The sequence below is a fragment of the Leptopilina heterotoma genome, unplaced genomic scaffold, assembly GCF_015476425.1.
Source record: "Leptopilina heterotoma isolate Lh14 unplaced genomic scaffold, ASM1547642v1 Lhet_235, whole genome shotgun sequence".
NCBI lineage: Eukaryota > Metazoa > Arthropoda > Insecta > Hymenoptera > Figitidae > Leptopilina > Leptopilina heterotoma.
Genome location: NW_025110952.1, coordinates 1,747,650 through 1,771,369, shown reverse-complemented (window position 1 = coordinate 1,771,369; position 23,720 = coordinate 1,747,650). Strand labels below are relative to the sequence as shown.

The 23,720-nt window shown below is 22.3% G+C and overlaps 1 protein-coding gene across 4 annotated transcripts; it reads left to right on the top strand.

Annotated features, from left to right (window-relative positions):
- Positions 1-109: 109 nt before the first annotated feature.
- On the top strand, positions 110-23,704 carry LOC122502576 (integrator complex subunit 11). Of its 4 annotated transcripts, none has more exons than XM_043612709.1 (5): positions 110-267; positions 1,036-1,349; positions 5,641-6,063; positions 9,772-10,596; positions 23,259-23,704. In XM_043612709.1, the coding sequence occupies exons 2-5, from the start codon at positions 1,101-1,103 to the stop codon at positions 23,547-23,549; spliced, it is 1,788 nt and encodes a 595-aa protein (XP_043468644.1). In that variant the 5' UTR covers positions 110-267; positions 1,036-1,100; the 3' UTR covers positions 23,550-23,704. The 4 variants fall into 4 exon arrangements, with proteins under 4 accessions (XP_043468644.1, XP_043468645.1, XP_043468648.1 ...); XM_043612710.1 differs by having other exon boundaries at positions 132-323; XM_043612713.1 differs by lacking the exon at positions 110-267 and adding an exon at positions 378-485.
- The last annotated feature ends 16 nt before the right edge of the window (positions 23,705-23,720 follow it).

Here is a 23,720-nt window from a genome sequence, read left to right as displayed (position 1 = left end):
ACCATAGACTATATGATTTAAAAAAGATTCAAGCGACTAAAGGTGTTTTCACAAGTCGCTCGCAAGTCATATTTCTGTCCTTTTCTAACTCACGGCGTTTACTGAAAACGATAAGAATAAAAAAAACTATTAAATATATATCTCAACAGTTATATGATTAGTTTATTTTTTTTATAAAAAAAAATATGAAAGTAATATTTGAGATTTAAGTTCGGTATATTAATTTTATTATTCTTCATCACAATATTACGTCAATAAACGTTTAAAGTAATTATAAAAAAATTTTAATTTATATGTATAGTGAAAAACACCAATTATTTAAGGTTATGATATTTCTTTTTTTAAATTTTGATTGGAAAATGCGTGTAACATTGAAAACAATGAAATAAATCAAAATTGTCAATTTTTTATTATAGAACTTATAGTGAAGGAGAATAAAACGAAAACATTCGGACAAATAGTTTTTAAAATTAGTTTAATCCAACGTAAAATTCATAATATTTATCATAACAAAATTAAAATGTTAGAAATAAAATTTTTAAGTTCTTGTAACAATGGTGTTAGTGATGAAGATGATAACTTTAGATTAAAACAACATAAAATTCTTCAAAATAACAACAGTTAATATTATTAATAAAATATTTCAATTTATTGTTTTTTTAAATTAAAATTCTATATTTTAAATAAAAAAAAATATATAACTATTTTATTGCTCAAAATTGTGAAATAAATTATTAATTCTAATTAAACTTCAGTACATTCAATTTTGAGTTTCAATTTAATTGTTAATTCAAATTATCCAAATTTCAATCGATTAAAACAAGTAAAGTCTATTATTCAAAATTTAAACTTTTTAAATTTAAGTTAGTTAATAATCATTTTTTTAGAATTCTCTATATGAGGAGCAAGTTTTCAAAAGATGATAAATCTATTTTTAAAAAAATTAGCACAAATTTAATATTTTAAGAATCTTAAAAATCATTACTGTTAGAGTTTAATAATATTAATAACTTTTTTGTAATTATTTTTTAACAGTGTGCTGCTGTGGGCTGAAATAAAAATTTTTCAAGATTTGAAAGTCGGAATAAAGTAAAAAAAAAATGCCAGATATTAAAGTGACGCCTCTCGGTGCAGGTCAGGATGTTGGTCGAAGTTGTATTTTAGTTTCAATGGGAGGTAAAAATATAATGTTAGACTGTGGAATGCACATGGGCTTTAATGACGAGAGAAGATTTCCAGATTTTTCTTACATTGTTCCCGAGGGTCCAACAACAAATTATATAGATTGCGTTATAATTTCTCACTTTCACTTAGATCATTGTGGTGCACTTCCTTATTTCACTGAAATGGTAAGAAACTTAGAAATAAAATGTTTCTAATGATAGCGTCAAAAACTAATTATTTTCAAAAATTTTCCTCAATTCAATGATTTTCAATAGAAATTTAATCTACTATTCTAATAAAATTTTCCAAAAGAATTCAATTATTTAAAAAGAAATTTAATAAAATTCTACACAAACCTATAATTATTTTCACAAAATAATAAAAATTTTACAGAAATTCAATTATTTACAAATTTTGCATAAATTTCTTAGCCATAATTCAATTATTTTCATAAATAATAAAATTCTTTTTAGGACTTCAATTATTTTCATAAATAATAAAATTTATGGCAGAATTTTGATTATTTTCAATAAAATTTTATTTGAATTCCTCGAAAAATGTAATATTATTCATAAAAATTTTATTAACATTCATTAAAAGAATTCAATTATTTAAAAATTTGTTGATAAAATTCTTTATGAGAATTTACTTGTAAGAAGTCATCAATTCAATAAATTATTTATTTTTGTATTTAAATAATTGAATTCTCATAGAATTTTCTAATCAAAACTGATTTGAAAATTAATTTTTTTTTAAATTTTTAAATAATAATAATTGAATATTAAAAGCATTGGAGCATACATTTTTAGAAAAAATTGAATTTTTAAAAGGTTTCAAATTCAAATCTTGAAAAATCTGAATTTTTCATACTTTTCAACTAACAATTCTGTGGAATTAATTTTTTTTTAAAAAGTTCTCGTCAAAATTTCAATTATTATCTTTTCAAATAATAAACTTCTAAAAAATTCAATTATTTTAAAAAATTCTTATCAAAATTTTAATTATCTTTAGAAATAATTAAATTCTTTATGAGAATTTAATTTTAAGAAACATGCAATCAATAAATTGTTTTTTTCGTATTTAAATAATTGAATTCTACAAGAATTTTCTCATAAAAATTAATTTAAAAATGTATTTCAGTTAAAATTTTCCATTATAATTGAATATTAAAATCATTAGATCGTAAATTTTTGGAAATAATTGAATTTTGAAAAGGTTTCAGATTAAAATCTTTGAAAATTTGAATTTTTTATATTTTTAACTAAGAATTCCGTGGAATTAATTTTTTTTTGAGAAAGTTTAATTGCGGATTTTTTTTATATTATTTGAAGTTTTTATTTTCTAATATGTATTTAATCAAAGAATTTATGAATAATTGAAATTTCGTAAAATTGAATATTGTAAAAAAATAGATTTGAAAATTGTCAAAGGACTTTTTCAAAAATTATTAAAAATTAATATAGATAATCGATTTCAAGATGAATTTTAGTAAATAATTCTTGTAAATAATTCCAATTCCAATTCTTCTGAAATTAGTTAAATTTTTTAATATATATTTTTAATTGATTTTTAAAAATAATGGATTTATAGAAGAATTTTAATTAAAAACACTAAAAGAAATTGAATTTTAAAGCAATTACAAATGATTGCAGACATTCAATTATTTTCAAAAGAAGTAAAATTCTTCTTAGACATTCAATTATTTTCAACAATTTTAATAAAATTTATGGCAAGATTTTAATTATTTTAAAAAACTTTTCCTCAATTCAATGATTTTAAAATAGACATCTACTACTTTAATAAAATTTTTCAAAAGAATTCAATTATTTAAAAAATTTTTTAATAAAATTCTACGCAAACATTTAATTATTTTCATAAATAATAACATTTTTTATACACGAATTCAATTATTTCCATAAATAATAAAACTCATCGCAGACTTTCAATTATTTTTAATACAATTTTAATGGAATTCCTCGAAAAATGAAATTATTCTTAAAAATTTTAATAAAATTCATCAAAGAAATTCAATTATTTTAAAAACCTTTGCGACATTTTATTTATTAGAATTTAAGTATAATTTTCTATAGAGTTTTAATTAAATTTCTTGAAAAAATTAAATTATTTTCAAAAATTTTAATGAAATTCTTTGTAACAATTCATTTTTTTCAAAATAATTTTAATAAAATTCTTCGTAGAATTTTAAATAATTTCAAAAATTTGTCAAAATTCAATTACTTTTAATGTCTACTATTTCAATAAAATTTCATAAAAGAACTCAATTATTTAAAAAGACATTATAATAAAATTCATCTCAAGAATTCAATTATTTTTAAAAATTAATATAATTCTTCGTAGAAATTTAATTGTGTTCAATAATTTACAAAAATTCTTATCAAAATTTCAATACTCTTTTTAAATTTTTCTCCGGAATTCAATTATTTTCAAAAATTTCAATAAAATTCTTGGCAAAATTTCAATTATTTTCAAAAACTCCTTAAAAATTCTTTGGAGAAATTCAATTATTTTTAATTAAAATTTTAATCAAATTTCCGAAAAATGAACTTATTTTTAAAAATTATGTTAAGATTTGTCAAGAGAAATCAAATATTTAAAAATTTGTTGAGAAAATTCTTTCTGAGAGTTCAATTTTACGAAATATTCAATTATTCAATAAAATTATTCATTTTTGTATTTCAATAATTGAATTCTCGTGGATTTTTTTTAGTAAATATTGATTTAAAAATTAACTTCAGTTAAAATTTTAATAAAATTCTTGGCAAAATTTCAATTATTTACAAAAATTTTTTTAAAATTCTTTGCAGAAATTCAATTGTGTTCAAAATTTGTTAAAAATTTTAATAAAATTCTTGGCAAAATTTCAATTATTTTCAAAAATTTTCTTCAATTCAATGATTTTTAATATCTACTATTTTAATAACATATTCGAAAAGAATTTCATTATTAAAAAAAAATTCAATAAAATTCTACACAAACATTCAATTATTTTTATAAATAATAAAAAATTTTACAGCAATTCAATTATTTACAAATTATTTATAAATTTCTTTGCAATAATTCAATTATTTTCATAATTAATAAAATTTCTATTCAATTATTTTCGTAAATAATAAAATTCTTTTTAGGAATTCAATTATTTTCATAAAATAATAAAACTCATTGTAGAATTTCAATTATTTTTAACGCAATTTTAATCGAATTTCTCGGTAAATTGTATAAACATTTGTTGATAAAATTTTTATGAGAAATTAATTTTAAGAAAAACTAACTTAATAAATTATTCATTTTTGTATTTAAAGAATTGAATTCTCGTAGAATATTCTAATAAAAATTTTTTTAAAACTGAATTTCAGTTAAAATTTTAGATTATAATTATATATTAAAAGTATTATAACGAGGATTTTTTTTTTGAAATAATTGAATTTTGAAAAGGTTTCAGATTAAAATCTTTGAAAATTTGAGTTTTTCATATTTTTAACTAAACAATTCTGTGGAATTAATGTTTTGTTTTTGGGACATAAATAATTCATAAATAAGAAAATTCTTTTTACAAATTCAATTATTTTCATAAACAATAAAACTCATAACAGAATTTCAATTATTTTTAAGACAATTTTAATCGAAATCCTACAAAAATGTAATTATGCTTAAAACTTTTAATACAATTTGTCAAAAGAATTCAATTATTTTTAAAAATTTTGTTGATAAAATTCTTTATGAGAATTCAATTTAAAAAAAAATGTTAAATTATTCAATAAGTTGTTAATTTTTGTATATTGCAATAATTAAATTCTCGTAGAATTTTCTAATAAAAATTGATTTAAACATGAATTTTAGATAATAATTGAATGTTAAAAGGTGAATGATGTGAATTTTTAGAAATAATTAAATTTTGTGAAGGTTTCAAAATTAAAATCTTTGAAAACTTTAACTTTTCGTACTTTTTGATTAACAATTCTGTAGAATTAATTTTTTTAAAAAAAGTTTAATGGAATTTTTCTTTAATTCTTCAAGTTTTTATTTTCTATTATAAATTTAAATGAAGAATGTCAGAATAATCGAAATTACGTAAATTGTAAACAAAAAGAATTTAAAAATTCTCAAAGAAGAACTTTTTCAAAAATTATTGAAAAAAAATTGATTTCAAGAAGAATTTTAGTTAAAAATTCTAGAAATGAAGAATTGAACTGAAATGAAAATAATTTTGAAGAAATTACAGTAACAATATTATTATATAATAAAATAATGATAGTATCAAGTTTGAATGATTATAAGACATGAAGAAAGCGATTACTCCGAGTCGAAGAATCGGAGTTATCGATATCTTCATGTTTTATAGAATTATAAGTAAGAAACTTGTGTAAGTGAGACAAAATTCTCGGTCCCTTGGATTCTCACTGTACATTCGTTTATTATCACTTTGTCAGAAAAATAATAATCTTTTTTCTTTAACAGGTTGGATACACGGGTCCAATATACATGACACATCCTACAAAGGCTATTGCGCCAATTCTATTAGAAGATATGCGCAAAGTTGCTGTTGAACGTAAAGGAGAGAGTAATTTCTTTACCTCGCAAATGATTAAGGATTGTATGAAGAAAGTTATCGCTGTCACTCTACATCAGTCAGTGATGGTCGATTCAGAATTGGAAATAAAAGCTTATTATGCTGGACATGTATTGGGAGCGTCAATGTTTCATGTTCGAGTTGGATCGCAATCTATTGTCTATACCGGGGATTATAATATGACTCCAGACAGGCATTTGGGTGCCGCCTGGATAGACAAATGTAGACCGGATTTATTAATTTCAGAGTCTACATACGCAACAACTATTCGTGATTCCAAGAGATGTCGTGAAAGGGACTTTTTGAAAAAGGTACGAACGTCAAAATCTCTATTTTTAACTTCTCGATTCATCAGCAACGGCTTCTTTTCCCGAAAATACTTTAAAGGGTCTTTTAATAATTAAATTAATTGTATCGACCGTTCAATGATACACCAAAAACCAAAATATTTCTATAAAATTCTTTCGAAACATTTCAATTATTTTTATAAATATAGTAAAATTCTTCATAAGAATTCAATTATTTTCAATTCGATATTTTAAAAAAAATTCTTCTCCAAAGTTCACATATTTTCATAAAATAGTAAAAAAAAAGTAATAAAAAAGTAAAAAATTCTTCTTTAAATCAATTTATTTACAATAATTTTTAATCAGATTCTGAGAATTTTCAAATGTATTTGTTTACAATTCACTTTTACGAAATTTCATCGATTATTCGGAAATTCTTCAATTAAATATATATTTGAAAATAAAAACTTCGAATAAATTTTAATTAACCTTTTTGAAAAAAAATTAATTCTACAGAATTATTAGTTAAAAATACGAAAAATTCAGATTTTCAAAGATTTTAATCTGAAACTTTTTCAACATTCAATTATTTCTCAAAATTCGCTCTTTAATGCTTTTAATATTCGATTAGTATGTAAAATTTTAACTGAAATTCACTAAAATCAATTTCTATTAGAAAATTCTACGAGAATTCAATTATTTAAATAAAAATAAAATGCAAATAAATAATTCGTATTGAATAATTCAATGTTTCTTAATATTGAATTCTCATAAAAAATTTTATTAACAAAATTTTAAACAAATAAATTCTTTTGACGAATTTTAATAAAATTTTTTAAAAATAATTACATTTTTCGAGGTATTTGATTCAAATTGTACTAAAAATAATTGAAATTCAGCGCTGAGTTTGATTATTTATGAAAATAATGAAATTATTGCGAAGAAATTTATAAAAAAGTTTGTAAATAATAGAATTCTTGTAAAATTATTTTATTATTTATAAAAATAATTAAACGTTTGCGTAGGATTTTAATAAAATTTTTTTTTAAAAATTGAATTCTTTTAGAAAACTTTATTAAAATATTAGATATTGAATATCATTGAATATGGGAAAATTTTTGCAAATAATTAAAATTTTGCCAAGAATTTTATTAAAATTTTTTGAAAATAATTGAATTTCGAAAAAGAATGTTATTATTTTTAAAGATAATTGAAATTTTGACGAGAATTTCTTTAAATTTTTTAATATAATTGAATTTCTGCGATGAATTTTATTATTTTTGAAAATAATTGAATTTTTGCAATTATTCTAAAATTTTGTAAAATTTAAAATTAAAATCTTTTCAAGTTCATCTATTTTTTATGAAAATTGTAAAATAAGAGACCATTTTACTTAAAACTATAAATTAAAATTTTTTATACTATAAAACATGAAGAAATCGATAACTCCGAGTCAAAGACTCGGAGTGATCCATTTCTTCATGTTTTATAAAAATTCAAGACGACCGAGAGATAAAATCATTATCAATTCAATTATTATTTTTAAGAATTTTTAACTGTAATGCTTCTTAAAATCAATTATTTCAATAATTTTCGAAAAAGTTCTTTGACAATTTTTAAATTCATTTCTTTACAATATTCAATTTTACGAAATTTCAATTATTCCTAAATTATTTAATTAAATATATTAGAAAATAAAAAATTCAAATAATATAAAAAAATCCGCAATTAAACATTCTCAAAAAAAAAAAATCAATTTGACAGAATTCTTAGTTAAAAATATGAAAAATTCAAATTTTCAAAGATTTTAATCTGAAACCTTTTCAAAATTCAATTATTTTAAAAAATTTACGATCTAATGATTTTAATATTCAATTATAATGGAAAATTTTAAGTGAAATCCATTTTTAAATCAATTTTTATGAGAAAATTCTTCTAGAGTTCAATTATTTAAATACAAAAAAAAACAATTTATTGATTGCATGTTTCTTAAAATTGAATTCTCATAAAAAATGTTATAAATAAATTTTTAAATAATTGAATTTTTTTGACGAATTTAAATAAAATTTTTAAAAATAATTACATTTTTTCGAGGAATTCGATTAAAATTGTATTAAAAATATTAATTGAAATTCTGCGATGAGTTTTATTATTTATCAAAAAAATTGAATTTCTAATAAGAATTTTATTATTTACCAAAATAATTGAATCCCTGTAAAAATTTTATTATTTAAGAAAATAATTGAATGATTGCGAAGAAATTTATAAAAAAATTTGTAAATAATGAAATTTCAGTAAAATTTTTATTATTTTTTGAAAATAATTAAAGGTTTGTGTAGAATTTAATAAATTGTTTTTTAAATAATTGAATTCTTTTGGAAAATTTTATTAGAATAGTAGATTCCTAATAAAAATCATTGGATTGAGAGAAATTTTTGAAAATAATTGAAATTTTGCCAAAAATTTTATTAAAATTTTTGAAAATAATTGAATTTCAGAGAAGAATTTAATTATTTCTAAAGATAATTGAAATTTTAACAAGAATTTTATTAAAATTTTTTAAAAGAATTGAATTTTTGCGAAGAATTTTATTATTTGAAAAGATAATTGAAATTTTGACGAGAACTTTAAAAAAAATTAATTATGCAGAATTGTTAGTTGAAAAATATGAAAAATTCAAATTTTCCAAGATTTTAATTTGAAACCTTTTTAAAATTTAATTTTTTCCAAAAATTCATACTCCAATGCTTTTAATATTCAATTATCTAAAATTTCAAAAAAAATTAATTTCAAAATCAGTTTTAATTTGAAAATTCTAGGAGAATTCAATTATTTAAATACAAAAATAAATAATTTATTGAATAATTGATTTCTTCTTGAAAATAAATTCTCATAAAGAATTTCATCAACAAATTTTTAAATAATTGAATTCTTTTGATGAATCTTAATATAATTTTTATGAATAATTATATTTATCGAGGAAAAATTTTTCGAGGAATTCGAATAAAATTTTATTAAAAATAATCAAAATTCTGCTATAAATTTTATTATTTATGAACATAATTAAAGTCCTAAAAACAATTTTATTATTTATGAAAATAATTGAATTATGGCTAAGAAATTTTTGCAAAATTTGTAAATAATTGAATTTCTGTGAAATTTTTATTATTTTGTGAAAATAATGAAAGGTTTGTGTAGAATTTTATTAAATTTTTTTTTTTAATAATTGAATTCTTTTAGAAAATTTTATTAGAATCGTAGATTCCTATTAAAAATCATTGAATTGAGGAAAATATTTTTGAAAATAATTCGAAATTTTGACAAGAATTTTATTAAAATTTTTGAAAATAATTGAATTTCGAAGAGGAATTTAATTATTTCTAAAGATAATTGACATTTTAACGAGAATTTAATTATTTCTAAAGATAATTGACATTTTAACGAGAACTTAAAAAAAATTTTGAACATAATTGAATTTTTGCGAAGAATTTTATTACTTTCGAAAATAATTGATTTTCTACAATCATTTGTAATTTCTCTAAAATTATCCAAATTATATCGTACAATTTATACGACTTTACGGACCTTTTTCAATCAAATTACGGACTTTGCGGTCCTTTTTTTTTAAAAAACAACTTTTATGGACTTGAAGTAAAGTTACGGACTTTTGCGGGATTTACGGAGACTAAATAAATTACTTACTGTCTCAATATAAATTATAAATTTTTCTAGGTCCATGAATGTATTGATAGAGGTGGCAAAGTATTAATACCAGTTTTCGCTCTTGGCCGTGCGCAAGAATTATGCATTCTATTGGAGACCTATTGGGAGCGAATGAATCTCAAAGTGCCAGTATACTTTGCCTTGGGTCTAACGGAGAAGGCAAATAACTATTATAAAATGTTCATCACTTGGACTAATCAGAAAATTAAAAAAACTTTCGTTCAACGTAACATGTTTGACTTTAAGCACATAAAACCATTCGATAAGGCCTACATAGATAATCCAGGGGCAATGGTTGTGTTTGCCACTCCGGGTATGTTGCACGCGGGTCTTTCGTTGCAGATCTTTAAAAAATGGGCGCCAAATGATGCGAATATGGTGATAATGCCCGGTTTCTGCGTTCAGGGCACCGTTGGCCATAAAGTTCTCAGTGGCATTAAAAGAATTGAATTCGAGAATCGTCAAATTGTTGAAGTTAAAATGGCCGTTGAGTATATGTCTTTTTCGGCGCACGCCGACGCTAAGGGAATTATGCAATTAATTCAGAGTTGTGAACCAAAGAGTGTCATGTTGGTTCATGGCGAATTTGCTAAAATGGAATATCTCAAGGAGAAAATAAGACAAGAATTTGGTGTGAATTGTTATAATCCGGCGAATGGCGAAACTTGTGTTATTACAACAGTGTCGAAAGTTGCAGTCGATACGTCGCTTGCTTTACTTAAAGCCGAAGCTAAACGGTACTCGGCACTGCCTCCTGATCCCAAGAGACGTCGATTACTTCATGGTGTTTTAATTTTAAGAGAGGACGGAGTTTGCCTCGTTGACACTGATGAGGTAATTTCGAAATTATTAACATACCTTTATGAAAAAGTATTTTTTTCTTTGCTAAAAAGGTTTTTTTTTTTTTTTTTGAAAATTTTGGCGCCTTTTTGTATTATAAAATAGTTTAAATAGGTTTGATAATTCAGGGTTGCCACGCTTTTCCTCATTTCAATTTCCCTGACTTTTACAGGTTTTCCAGATTAAAAAAACGGAATTTTTCCAGATTTTTAAAACTACATTTATATTTTACCAAATATAATTTTTAATTTTAATTTTATTTTTAATTTTACCAAACTCCCTGATTTCCAGACAAAACGTCTTTTTTCCTGTTCTATTACATATATATATTTACGAATTTCTTTAATTGTAAAATTACTCAAAAACATCAATGACTTCATTTTTAAATGAATATTTAATCATTATTATTTTTTTACAGAAATTAAGATTTTCAAAAATTTTAAATTCAATAACATAAAAATATTTATTATAAAACATGAAGATATCGAGTCTTCGACGCGAAGTAATCGCTTTCTTCATATTTTATAATCAGTAAAACTTGATACTATCATTATTTTATATTATAAAAATATTATTACTGTAATTTCTTCAAAATTATTTTCATTTCAATTCAATTTTTCATTTCTAGAATTTTAAACTAAAATTCTTCTTTAAATCAATTTTTTTTATAATTTTTGAAAAAGTTCTTTGAGAATTTCCAAATTCTTTTGTTTACAATTTAACGTAATTTCGATTATTCTGACATTCTTCAATTAAATATATATTAGAAAATAAAAACTTGAAGAATTAAAGAAAAATTCAATTAAACATTTTTAAAAAAAAATTAATTCTACAAAATTGTTAAAATCAAAAAGTACGAAAAATTCAAATTTTCAAAGATTTTAATTTTGAAACCTTCACAAAATTCAATTATTTCTAAAAATTCACATCATTCATGTTTAAATCAATTTTTATTAGAAAATTCTACGAGAATTTAATTATTGCAATATACAAAAATTAACAACTTATTGAATAATTTAACATTTTTTTTTAAATTGAATTCTCATAAATAAATTTATCAACAAAATTTTTAAAAATAATTGAATTCTTTTGACAAATTGTATTAAAAGTTTTAAGCATAATTACATTTTTGTAGGATTTCGATTAAAATTGTCTTAAAAATAATTGAAATTCTGTTATGAGTTTTATTGTTTATGAAAATAATTGTATTTCTGAAAAGAATTTTTTTATTTCTGAATTATTAATGTCCCAAAAACAAAAAATTAATTCCACAGAATTGTTTAGTTAAAAATATGAAAAACTCAAATTTTCAAAGATTTTAATCTGAAACCTTTTCAAAATTCAATTATTTCAACAACAAAAAATCCTCGTTATAATACTTTTAATATTTAATTATAATCTAAAATTTTAACTGAAATTCAGTTTTAAAACCATTTTTATTAGAATATTCTACGAGAATTCAATTCTTTAAATACAAAAATAAATAATTTATTAATTTAGTTTTTCTTAAAATTAAATTCTCATATTGAATAATTCCATGTTTCTTAAAATTGAATTCTCATAAAGAATTTTATTAATAAATTTTTAAATAATTCAATTCTTTTGACGAATTTTAATAAAATTTTTAAGAATAAAGATAATTGAATTTCTACAATGAATTTTATTATTTTATGAAAATAATTGAATTCCTAAAAATAATTTTATTATTTACGAAAATAATTGAATACAAATTTTATTAATTGTGAAAATAATAATTGAATTATTGCGAAGGAATTTATAAAAAATTTGTAAATAATTGAATTGCTTTAAAAATTTTTATTATTTATGAAAATAATTGAATGTTTGTGTAGAATTTTATTGAATTTTTTTTTAATAATGAAATTCTTTTGGAATATGTTATTAAAATAGTAGATATTAAAAATCATTGAATTGAAGAAAATTTTTGAAAATAATTGAAATTTTGCCAAGAATTTTATTAAAATTTTTAACAAATTTTGAACACAATTGAATTTCTGCAAAGAATTTAAAAAAAATTTTTGTAAATAATTGAAATTTTGCTAAGAATTTTATTAAAATTTTAACTGAAATTAATTTTTAAATCAATATTTACTAAAAAAAAATCTACGAGAATTCAATTATTGAAATACAAAAATGAATAATTTATTGAATAATTGAATATTTCGTAAAATTGAACTCTCAGAAAGAATTTTCACAACAAATTTTTAAATATTTGATTTCTCTTGACAAATCTTAACATAATTTTTAAAAATAAGTTCATTTTTCGGAAATTTGATTAAAATTTTAATTAAAAATAATTGAATTTCCCCAAAGAATTTATTAAGAGTTTTTGAAAATAATTGAAATTTCGACAAGAATTTTATTAAAATTTTTGAAAATAATTGAATTCCAGAGAAAAATTTATAAAGATTATTGAAATTTTGACGAGAATTTTTGTAAATTATTGAACACAATTAAATTTCTGCAAAGAATTATATTAATTTTTAAAAATAATTGAATTCTTGAGACGAATTTTATTAAAATATCTTTTTAAATAATTGAATTCTTTTATGAAATTTTATTGAAAATAGTAGACATTGAAAATAATTGAATTATGACAAATTTTTGAAATTATTTAAAATTCTACGAAGAATTTTATTAAAATTATTTTGAAAAAAATTGAATTGTTACAAAGAATTTCATTAAAATTTTTCAAAATAATTTAATTTTTTCAAAGAAAATTTAATTAAAACTTTATAGAAAATAATAATTAAATTCTAATAAATAAATTGTAGCAAAGGTTTTTAAAATAAATGAATTTATTTGATAAATTTGAATAAAATTTTTAAGAATAATTTCATTTTTCGAGGAATTCCATTAAATTTGTATTAAAAATAAATGAAAGTCTGCGATGAGTTTTATTATTTATGAAAAGAATTGAATTCCTGTAAAAAATGTTATTATTTATGAAAATAATTAAATGTTTGCGTAGAATTTTATTAAAAATTTTTTTAAATAATTGAATTCTTTTGAAAAATGTTATTAAAGTAGTAGATGTCTATTTTAAAATCATTGAATTGAGGAAAATATTTTTGAAAATAATTCGAAATTTTGACATAAATTTTATTAAAATTGTTGAAAATAATTGAATTTCTAAGAAGAATTTTACTTCTTTTGAAAATAATTAAATTTCTGCAATCATTTGTAATTGCTTCAAAATTCAATTTCTTTTAGTGTTTTTAATTAAAATTCTTCTATAAATCCATTATTTTTAATAAAATCAATTAAAAATATATATTAAAAAATTTAACTAATTTTAGAAGAATTGGAATAATTAAAATTTCTCAAAAATCATGTATATCAAGTTAGCAGTGCAACTTCACAAAATTCAAAAATGAACAATACTATAATTTGCCGTTAATTAATCGCTAATTAATTGTGAAAGAAATAATTTTGTCGTTTAAATATTTTTTTTTATACAGGGTGCCCTGCTAACTTGATGTCAAGTTAGCAGGGCACCCCCTTGAAACTGTTAAATCAATATATTTCGCAGAATTTCTTGCGCAAGAATTTACCGTTTTTTATCCGTAACAAATCCCATTAATCCTTTTGAAAAATAATTAAAGTTGCGAGGGCAAACAAAAGTTTTCGGCTTTAGAAGTGTAGAATAACCACTTTAACCGCACTCATAGGGTTATTCCTGTGTTTTAAATTTACCGCTTGTCGAATTTAAATTAATTGTGTCCGGGAAAAAATCGTATGATTATTTTCAACTTAACATTAGATAATATCAAGTTAAGCCAACCTCCTATCTCAATTTTTTATATTTGTTTTCATTTTTATAAATTCCACACTTTCGCCACTAGTTGTGCAATGTACTATTGTACCAAATGATCAAAATATTAGTGTACGGAACCCGCTATTTCAGTGCAAGTGAAATTCGCACTTGCCCAGTTTTTTTTAAATGCCGTCTAACATAAAAATAAACAATTATGAAAAGATAAAAATTACTTCGGAGGCGAGGGAATATTAATTTAGTTAAAATTTCTAAAATTTTTGTAAGATCCTGGAAAAAAATTTCAAATATAGTGTTTTTCCTACCTTGGATCCTCTTGCAATTTTTTTTAATTACTTCATACATTAAAATTTACAATTATCAAAAGAAAAAATTGTTTCTAAGGCATGAAAATGATAATTTAATTGAATAAACAATTTAATTTAATACCGAGATTTTTTTAAAAATCATAACTATTATAAATGGTACAATATAAATTAAATTTATCAATCTTTTTCTGTGAAAGTCAGGTGGCAGATTGCACCCGTAGTAATTTCTTAAATCATTAATGCGCGCATAGAATTTTACTAGTAAATTGAATAAGTTAATAAAATATCTCTGAATATCTATAATATATTTAAAATATAAGTAAATAACGTAAATATTTTTTCCCATTGACTATAAACGTTGTAAAAATAATCTCAGGGCATTCTAGCGATATTTTTATTATATCCCTAGGATATCCTGTGAATATCCTCTAGATATACCAAGGACAGCTATAAGATATCCCTACACTGTAAAAAATTTATGGAGTTAACGGACTCGGGAGTTGGGAGTGAAATTTTTTGAGTTAAAAATCAACTCTAGAAGAGAGTTAATTTACTAACTTCTACTAACTCCCTTTATCACAAAATTTTATTCACAACCATTGTTTACATGATTCTTTATGTTTTTTTATTATTGTAGATTATGTAAATGCAATATTATAAATAAAAAACCAAACGGTCCGGTTTACCCCAGGGGGTGGGGCAAACCGGACCGTTTGCAAAATTTTTTAAAGTTAACACAGCAACTTAACAATAAAAGATAAGGTATATGTGTCTCTGGGAAAAAGTTGCGCAATTAAATGATCATTCAAACAAGCCATCGAAAAGTGAAATCAGTTGATTCGTTTGGTCACAAGAGTCAAAAAACCGTTAGGGGGTCCGGTTTGCCCCACTCTACCCTATTAATTATTTTTAAGAAATAATCTTCTAAAAATTGAAAATTAAAGATTTTTAAATTCAAAAGTTAATAAACTAAAATAAATAAAAAATAAGTATAAACCAACTATTTACTACTTTTTTTACGTTATGGTACTATATATTTAAGTACTTTTTTTTAGATTTCAGCAACTCGAAGCTACTATTTCTTTTTTTTTTTGAGAATTTGCACTACTTTAAATTCGCTAATACAAGAAATAAAAATATATTTTAATAAAATTTCGCAAAGAAATTCAATTATTCAGAAAAAATTGATAAAATTTATCCAAAATTTAATTATTTTCATAAATAATAAAATTTCTCCATTTTAAACATTTTAATAAAATTCTTCTTAGGAATTCAATTTTTTTTAAATTTTAATAAAATTCTTTACTATTACTATTTCTTTTCTAATACTATTTTAATTGAAATTTTGAAAAGAATTTAATTATTGTCCGAATTTTAATAAAAGGCTTCGCAGTAATTCAATTATTATTCAACTCATTAACAAAATTTCTGCAAGGCATTTAATTATTGTTATAAATTTGAATAAAATTTTTTTTAAAAATTCAATTATTTTCATGAATGATAAAATACTTTACAGAAATTCAATATTTGTGTTGTTACTTAAAATAATAAAATCCTTTGCAGAAAATAAAATATTCTCGTATAAATAACATTTTTACAGGGAATCAATTATTTTTATAAAAAATAAAATTCTTTTAGGAATTCAATTATTTTCATAAATAATAAAACTCATTGCAGAATTTCAATTATTTTTTATAAAATTTTAATCGTATTTCTCGAAAAATGTCACTATTCTCAAAAATTTTATTACAATTTGTTGATAACGATTCTTTATGGGAATTGAATTTTAAGAAACATTCAATTCAATTAAAATTTTAGATTAACAATTAAATATCAAAAGCAATATAGCGTGAATTTTTAAAAATAATTGAATTTTGAATAAATTTAATTGAACTTTGTAAATATTATTCTAAGTTTTTATATTTTAATATTTATTTCATTGAAGAATTTAGGAATATTTGAAATTTTGTAAAACTGAATATTGTAAACTATAATGGATTTAAAAATACCATCCTTCTAATTTTAGGTTAGGATTTTTGTCAAAATAATTGTGCGAATAAATTAACCGAGTTGAGTTGTACAATTCGAAACTCCGATTTTCGAATTGGCTAGTTTGATTCGAATTTACTTTCGAATTGGTAGTTCGATTCGAATTTTCTTTCGATTCGAATCGGCCAATTCGAAATTGAACACTTGAACAAAAGGAACTTCAAGCGTATAGAAATATGGATAATAGATATATACTGCCCACAAAGAAAAATTGATATTCTAAAATTAAGAATTTAATCACCGACAGATTAGCTCAGTCGGATAAATGCCTCGCTCGGCGAGATGGACCAAGGGTACTTGGTTCGCGCCCATTAGCCTGGGATTTTTCCGGCACGTGAGATAATCTGAGCGGGCGATTTGAACGTCGAGGACTTGGTTGTGTAATATTCGAGACTTCGAATTTATACATCCAAGACTCGGCGTCGATAAATCGGCTGTACTCAGTTAAAGGTTTTCCGTAGTTTCCCTTAACTATGGCCAGAGAGGGCCATGTGAATACGAGTACTTCTAATAAAAGTCGGCTGCGGACCGCAAATAGGGGGTATTTGGGGAAATCTGGGGAAATTTGGAGAATAATAGGGGGGTTGTCAAATATGTAAAAACCCGAATGGGGTATACATGAAGAGCAATTATATACTATAAAAAAAATATAAACAATAAAGAAAGAATACAAAGTCATTTTATAATTAATTAGATTTAAAAAATTATATTTTTAGGAAAACATTTTTCTTAAAATTTAGAAAATTTTGAATCAAAAAAGTTAATTTATTACAATTAAAATTTATTTGTAAAAATTATAATTATTTACTTGATTTAAATACAACTTATAATTTTGTTATTAATTTAAAAAAATTTTATTTAATTTATTTAATTTAAGAAAACAAATAATTTACATTACTATAAAATAAAGAACACATCTAAGTATTTTTTTATGATAATATAAAGAAGTTAAATAAATAAAAATATGCTGAAATATTATTGTATATTTAAAATTAAATTTATAATAATAACGTAACTTTATAACCATGGAAATTTCTAAAAATTTAATTTTATAATTGCTTATTTTTGAAAATTAAAAATAAAATGAATTCTTCCTCTATAATAAATATACATTTATTTTTCTTTATTAACTTTATAATTTTCAAATTTTTAATTTTCAATGTTCAGAAAAATATTTGTTATTACTTAAAAATAATTATTAATTATTAATAAGAAATATTAAAAATTATTGGTATTTGTATGTTGTTTATATATTAAAATTATAGAATTAATAAAAAATATATAGACAATTTTTAAGAAAAAGTTTCAAAGTACTATAGATAGCTGTATTATGAATATCAGCCTACTAATTTTAGGTTAGGATTTCTGTCAAAATAATTGTGCGAATAAATTAACCGAGTTGAGTTGTACAATTCGAAACTCCGATTTTCGAATTGGCTAGTTCGATTCCAATTTACTTTCGATTCGAATCGGCCAATTCGAAACTTCGAATTCGTATTTCGATTCGAATTTTCTTTCGATTCGAATCGGCCAATTCGAAATTCGAAACTTCGAATTGGTATTTCGATTCGAATTTTCTTTCGATTCGAATCGGCCAATTCGAAATTCGAAACTTCGAATTCGTATTTCGATTCGAATTTACTTTCGATTCGAATTTTGCACTACACCTCTATTAAAAACATTTAAAAACTTTTTTGCAAAAGCAAGGAAGATTTTTTTTTATTAAAACAAATTTCATTTTCAATTTAAAAAGGGATTTTAAAAAAACAATTTTTCTTTGTTTTAAACAAATTTTTTCTGGGTGCAGAGTTAAAAAGGTGTTATTTAAATGACTTGCAATGCAAAGAAAATAGAAAGGTTATTTTAATAACGAATTTGGTGTTAAAATAACAAGCAACAACCCTTACAACAAAAGGATATCTTTAGGATATCCTCAGGATGTCCTGTATAAATGTAAGATATCCCGAGAAAGTAAATTCGAATCAAACTAGCCAATTCGAAAATCGGAGTTTCGAATTGTACAACTCAACTCGGTTAATTTATTCGCACAATTATTTTGACAAAAATCCTAACCTAAAATTAGAAGGATGGTATTTTTAAATCCATTATAGTTTACAATATTCAGTTTTACAAAATTTCAAATATTCCTAAATTCTTCAATGAAATAAATATTAAAATATAAAAACTTAGAATAATATTTACAAAGTTCAATTAAATTTATTCAAAATTCAATTATTTTTAAAAATTCACGCTATATTGCTTTTGATATTTAATTGTTAATCTAAAATTTTAATTGAATTGAATGTTTCTTAAAATTCAATTCCCATAAAGAATCGTTATCAACAAATTGTAATAAAATTTTTGAGAATAGTGACATTTTTCGAGAAATACGATTAAAATTTTATAAAAAATAATTGAAATTCTGCAATGAGTTTTATTATTTATGAAAATAATTGAATTCCTAAAAGAATTTTATTTTTTATAAAAATAATTGATTCCCTGTAAAAATGTTATTTATACGAGAATATTTTATTTTCTGCAAAGGATTTTATTATTTTAAGTAACAACACAAATATTGAATTTCTGTAAAGTATTTTATCATTCATGAAAATAATTGAATTTTTAAAAAAAATTTTATTCAAATTTATAACAATAATTAAATGCCTTGCAGAAATTTTGTTAATGAGTTGAATAATAATTGAATTACTGCGAAGCCTTTTATTAAAATTCGGACAATAATTAAATTCTTTTCAAAATTTCAATTAAAATAGTATTAGAAAAGAAATAGTAATAGTAAAGAATTTTATTAAAATTTAAAAAAAATTGAATTCCTAAGAAGAATTTTATTAAAATGTTTAAAATGGAGAAATTTTATTATTTATGAAAATAATTAAATTTTGGATAAATTTTATCAATTTTTTCTGAATAATTGAATTTCTTTGCGAAATTTTATTAAAATATATTTTTATTTCTTGTATTAGCGAATTTAAAGTAGTGCAAATTCTCAAAAAAAAAAAGAAATAGTAGCTTCGAGTTGCTGAAATCTAAAAAAAAGTACTTAAATATATAGTACCATAACGTAAAAAAAGTAGTAAATAGTTGGTTTATACTTATTTTTTATTTATTTTAGTTTATTAACTTTTGAATTTAAAAATCTTTAATTTTCAATTTTTAGAAGATTATTTCTTAAAAATAATTAATAGGGTAGAGTGGGGCAAACCGGACCCCCTAACGGTTTTTTGACTCTTGTGACCAAACGAATCAACTGATTTCACTTTTCGATGGCTTGTTTGAATGATCATTTAATTGCGCAACTTTTTCCCAGAGACACATATACCTTATCTTTTATTGTTAAGTTGCTGTGTTAACTTTAAAAAATTTTGCAAACGGTCCGGTTTGCCCCACCCCCTGGGGTAAACCGGACCGTTTGGTTTTTTATTTATAATATTGCATTTACATAATCTACAATAATAAAAAAACATAAAGAATCATGTAAACAATGGTTGTGAATAAAATTTTGTGATAAAGGGAGTTAGTAGAAGTTAGTAAATTAACTCTCTTCTAGAGTTGATTTTTAACTCAAAAAATTTCACTCCCAACTCCCGAGTCCGTTAACTCCATAAATTTTTTACAGTGTAGGGATATCTTATAGCTGTCCTTGGTATATCTAGAGGATATTCACAGGATATCCTAGGGATATAATAAAAATATCGCTAGAATGCCCTGAGATTATTTTTACAACGTTTATAGTCAATGGGAAAAAATATTTACGTTATTTACTTATATTTTAAATATATTATAGATATTCAGAGATATTTTATTAACTTATTCAATTTACTAGTAAAATTCTATGCGCGCATTAATGATTTAAGAAATTACTACGGGTGCAATCTGCCACCTGACTTTCACAGAAAAAGATTGATAAATTTAATTTATATTGTACCATTTATAATAGTTATGATTTTTTAAAAAATCTCGGTATTAAATTAAATTGTTTATTCAATTAAATTATCATTTTCATGCCTTAGAAACAATTTTTTCTTTTGATAATTGTAAATTTTAATGTATGAAGTAATTAAAAAAAATTGCAAGAGGATCCAAGGTAGGAAAAACACTATATTTGAAATTTTTTTCCAGGATCTTACAAAAATTTTAGAAATTTTAACTAAATTAATATTCCCTCGCCTCCGAAGTAATTTTTATCTTTTCATAATTGTTTATTTTTATGTTAGACGGCATTTAAAAAAAACTGGGCAAGTGCGAATTTCACTTGCACTGAAATAGCGGGTTCCGTACACTAATATTTTGATCATTTGGTACAATAGTACATTGCACAACTAGTGGCGAAAGTGTGGAATTTATAAAAATGAAAACAAATATAAAAAATTGAGATAGGAGGTTGGCTTAACTTGATATTATCTAATGTTCCCAAGTAGAAATGTCCGGAGTTAGGACGGAGTTAAACACCGACATGGTACTGACTCAGTACTGACCGTCGGTACTGACTTTCGGAACCCGATCAGTACTGGGAGTATACTGACTCCAAAACCGAATCAGTACTATGTCGGAGTTAGAAAAGTTCTAAAATCAGTACTGGCAGAAAACTGGCTTAACACTAAATCAGTACTGCGAAGGAGTTAAAAAAACAATCAAAATTTGTTATAATGTAATTAAACATTAAACATCGTTTGATTTATTAACAATTAAAATATTTGCAAAGATTTGTAAAAACATTATTCATCAACAATAATATCAAACATTTTATTAATTTATTATTAACTAATAGATATATTTTAATAATATAATAATAAATTATTATTAATTAATTATTTTTAGAATTATTACGTATTATTAATAATAAAAAAAAAAATTTTATTTTTTAAAGCTGTATATATATTTTTATTTATTTATTTAACAAAAATTTTTCTTAAATAAATTTTTTTTTATTATTATTTTAATAAATAATTAGATTATAAATAATAAATAAATAATTATATTAATAATTTTTACCATATTATTATGATGTATCTATTAATTACTACATAATGACTTGATAAAATGTATATAAAGATATATGTATAATAATTTTTCTTGAAATAAATATAATATGCAGTGGATTTATTATTAAAGCACTGTATATATCGGTCCCACAATTCAAAAGGAAGTTTATGCGAGATAACTCCCGAGCTTGCGTGGCTATGCGGTATGTGTATTCGACTTGCGTCCTCGAGGTCTAGGGTTCGGTCCCCCGTGCGTGCGATATTTTTCCGTCTTAGTTTTAAGTGTTTTGTGTATAATTCTTAACAGTGTTACATAAAGTATAAGTTTAAATAATTAATAACCAGTAATAATAATAATTTAGTCATTAATTTAAATAAATAAGATTTAAATAAATAATGAAAAAATAAGAAAAATATTTTTTTAAAACTTATTTTAATAAAAGGAATTCTAATAATTAATAATAATTAATACTAATAATAATTATTAGTATTCAATAAATTACTCCCCATGCTTTAATAATTAAATAAGGAGCTTATACTGACCGCCGGTAAAAATCAGTACTGGACAGCGTTACCAGCCAGGGTTTTCCCAGTACTGACTTAGTACTGGAGTCAGTACTGCAATACTGGCAGTCAGTACAAGATCAGTACTATGCCAGTATTACATTTCTACTTGGGTTAAGTTGAAAATAATCATACGATTTTTTCCCGGACACAATTAATTTAAATTCGACAAGCGGTAAATTCAAAACACAGGAATAACCCTATGAGTGCGGTTAAAGTGGTTATTCTACACTTCTAAAGCCGAAAACTTTTGTTTGCCCTCGCAACTTTAATTATTTTTCAAAAGGATTAATGGGATTTGTTACGGATAAAAAACGGTAAATTCTTGCGCAAGAAATTCTGCGAAATATATTGATTTAACAGTTTCAAGGGGGTGCCCTGCTAACTTGACATCAAGTTAGCAGGGCACCCTGTATAAAAAAAAATATTTAAACGACAAAATTATTTCTTTCACAATTAATTAGCGATTAATTAACGGCAAATTATAGTATTGTTCATTTTTGAATTTTGTGAAGTTGCACTGCTAACTTGATATACATTCAAAAATCTACGTTCTTTAAGACGATTTCTAATTAAATTAATTAAAAATTGAAATTCTACAAAATTTCAAATTAAAATCTTTTGAAATTCATCTGTACATATGAAAATTGTAAACGCAACTCTTTTAAAATTCAATTAATTTTGAAATAATTATGTAAGATTAGATTTCAAGAATAAACTTTAGAAAATAACAATTTTCCAGGATTTCGATCAAAATTCCCTGACTTTTCCAGGTTTTTTTTAAGGTTTATAAAATTCCCCGACATTTCCAGGTTTTCAGGTTGCGTGGCAACCCTGAAAAGGGGTTTCTGAAAAGTTTAACGCTTTTTTGTATTATAAAATAGTTTAAACAGGTTTGATATTTGAATTTTTAAAGATTAAGATTTCTATTCTTATTTACAGGTCGCCAAAAGTACTGGTATCGCTAAACATATTGTAAGATTTACATCCACAATATGTGTCCAGGATTCTGGACCGGCTCACGCCACGACACAAAAACTCTTTCAACCGTTAAAAGACAGACTGCAAGGTTGGACCGTACAGTTGACGGATGGCTCCATATCAGTAGAATCGGTGTTAGTCAAAGTTGAAGGCGATGATGAAAATCAAAAAAGTGTTTATGTATCCTGGACAAATGAAGACGAGGATCTTGGAAGTTATATTCTCGATTTTCTTCAAACTTTGTTGAGTTAATCATAGACATATAATGTAAATATGTAGAAAGAAAACTGTATGTTTTTCCTTTCTTTATTTGTGATGTAAAAACTCGGAAAACTGACTCAAGTCACTATATAATTTATTTTTTTAAGACTTTTATAATTCAAAATAAAAGTAGGTAATAATTAAAATTTTCATGGGATTTTA

Excerpts from the sequence above, each read along its gene's own strand:
- LOC122502576 (XM_043612709.1), top strand. The coding sequence starts at position 1,101 with ATGCCAGATATTAAAGTGACGCCTCTCGGTGCAGGTCAGGATGTTGGT. Across the intron at positions 6,064-9,771 it reads AAAGGGACTTTTTGAAAAAG|GTCCATGAATGTATTGATAG; the intron begins GTACGAACGTCA and ends AAATTTTTCTAG. Across the intron at positions 10,597-23,258 it reads GCCTCGTTGACACTGATGAG|GTCGCCAAAAGTACTGGTAT; the intron begins GTAATTTCGAAA and ends TCTTATTTACAG.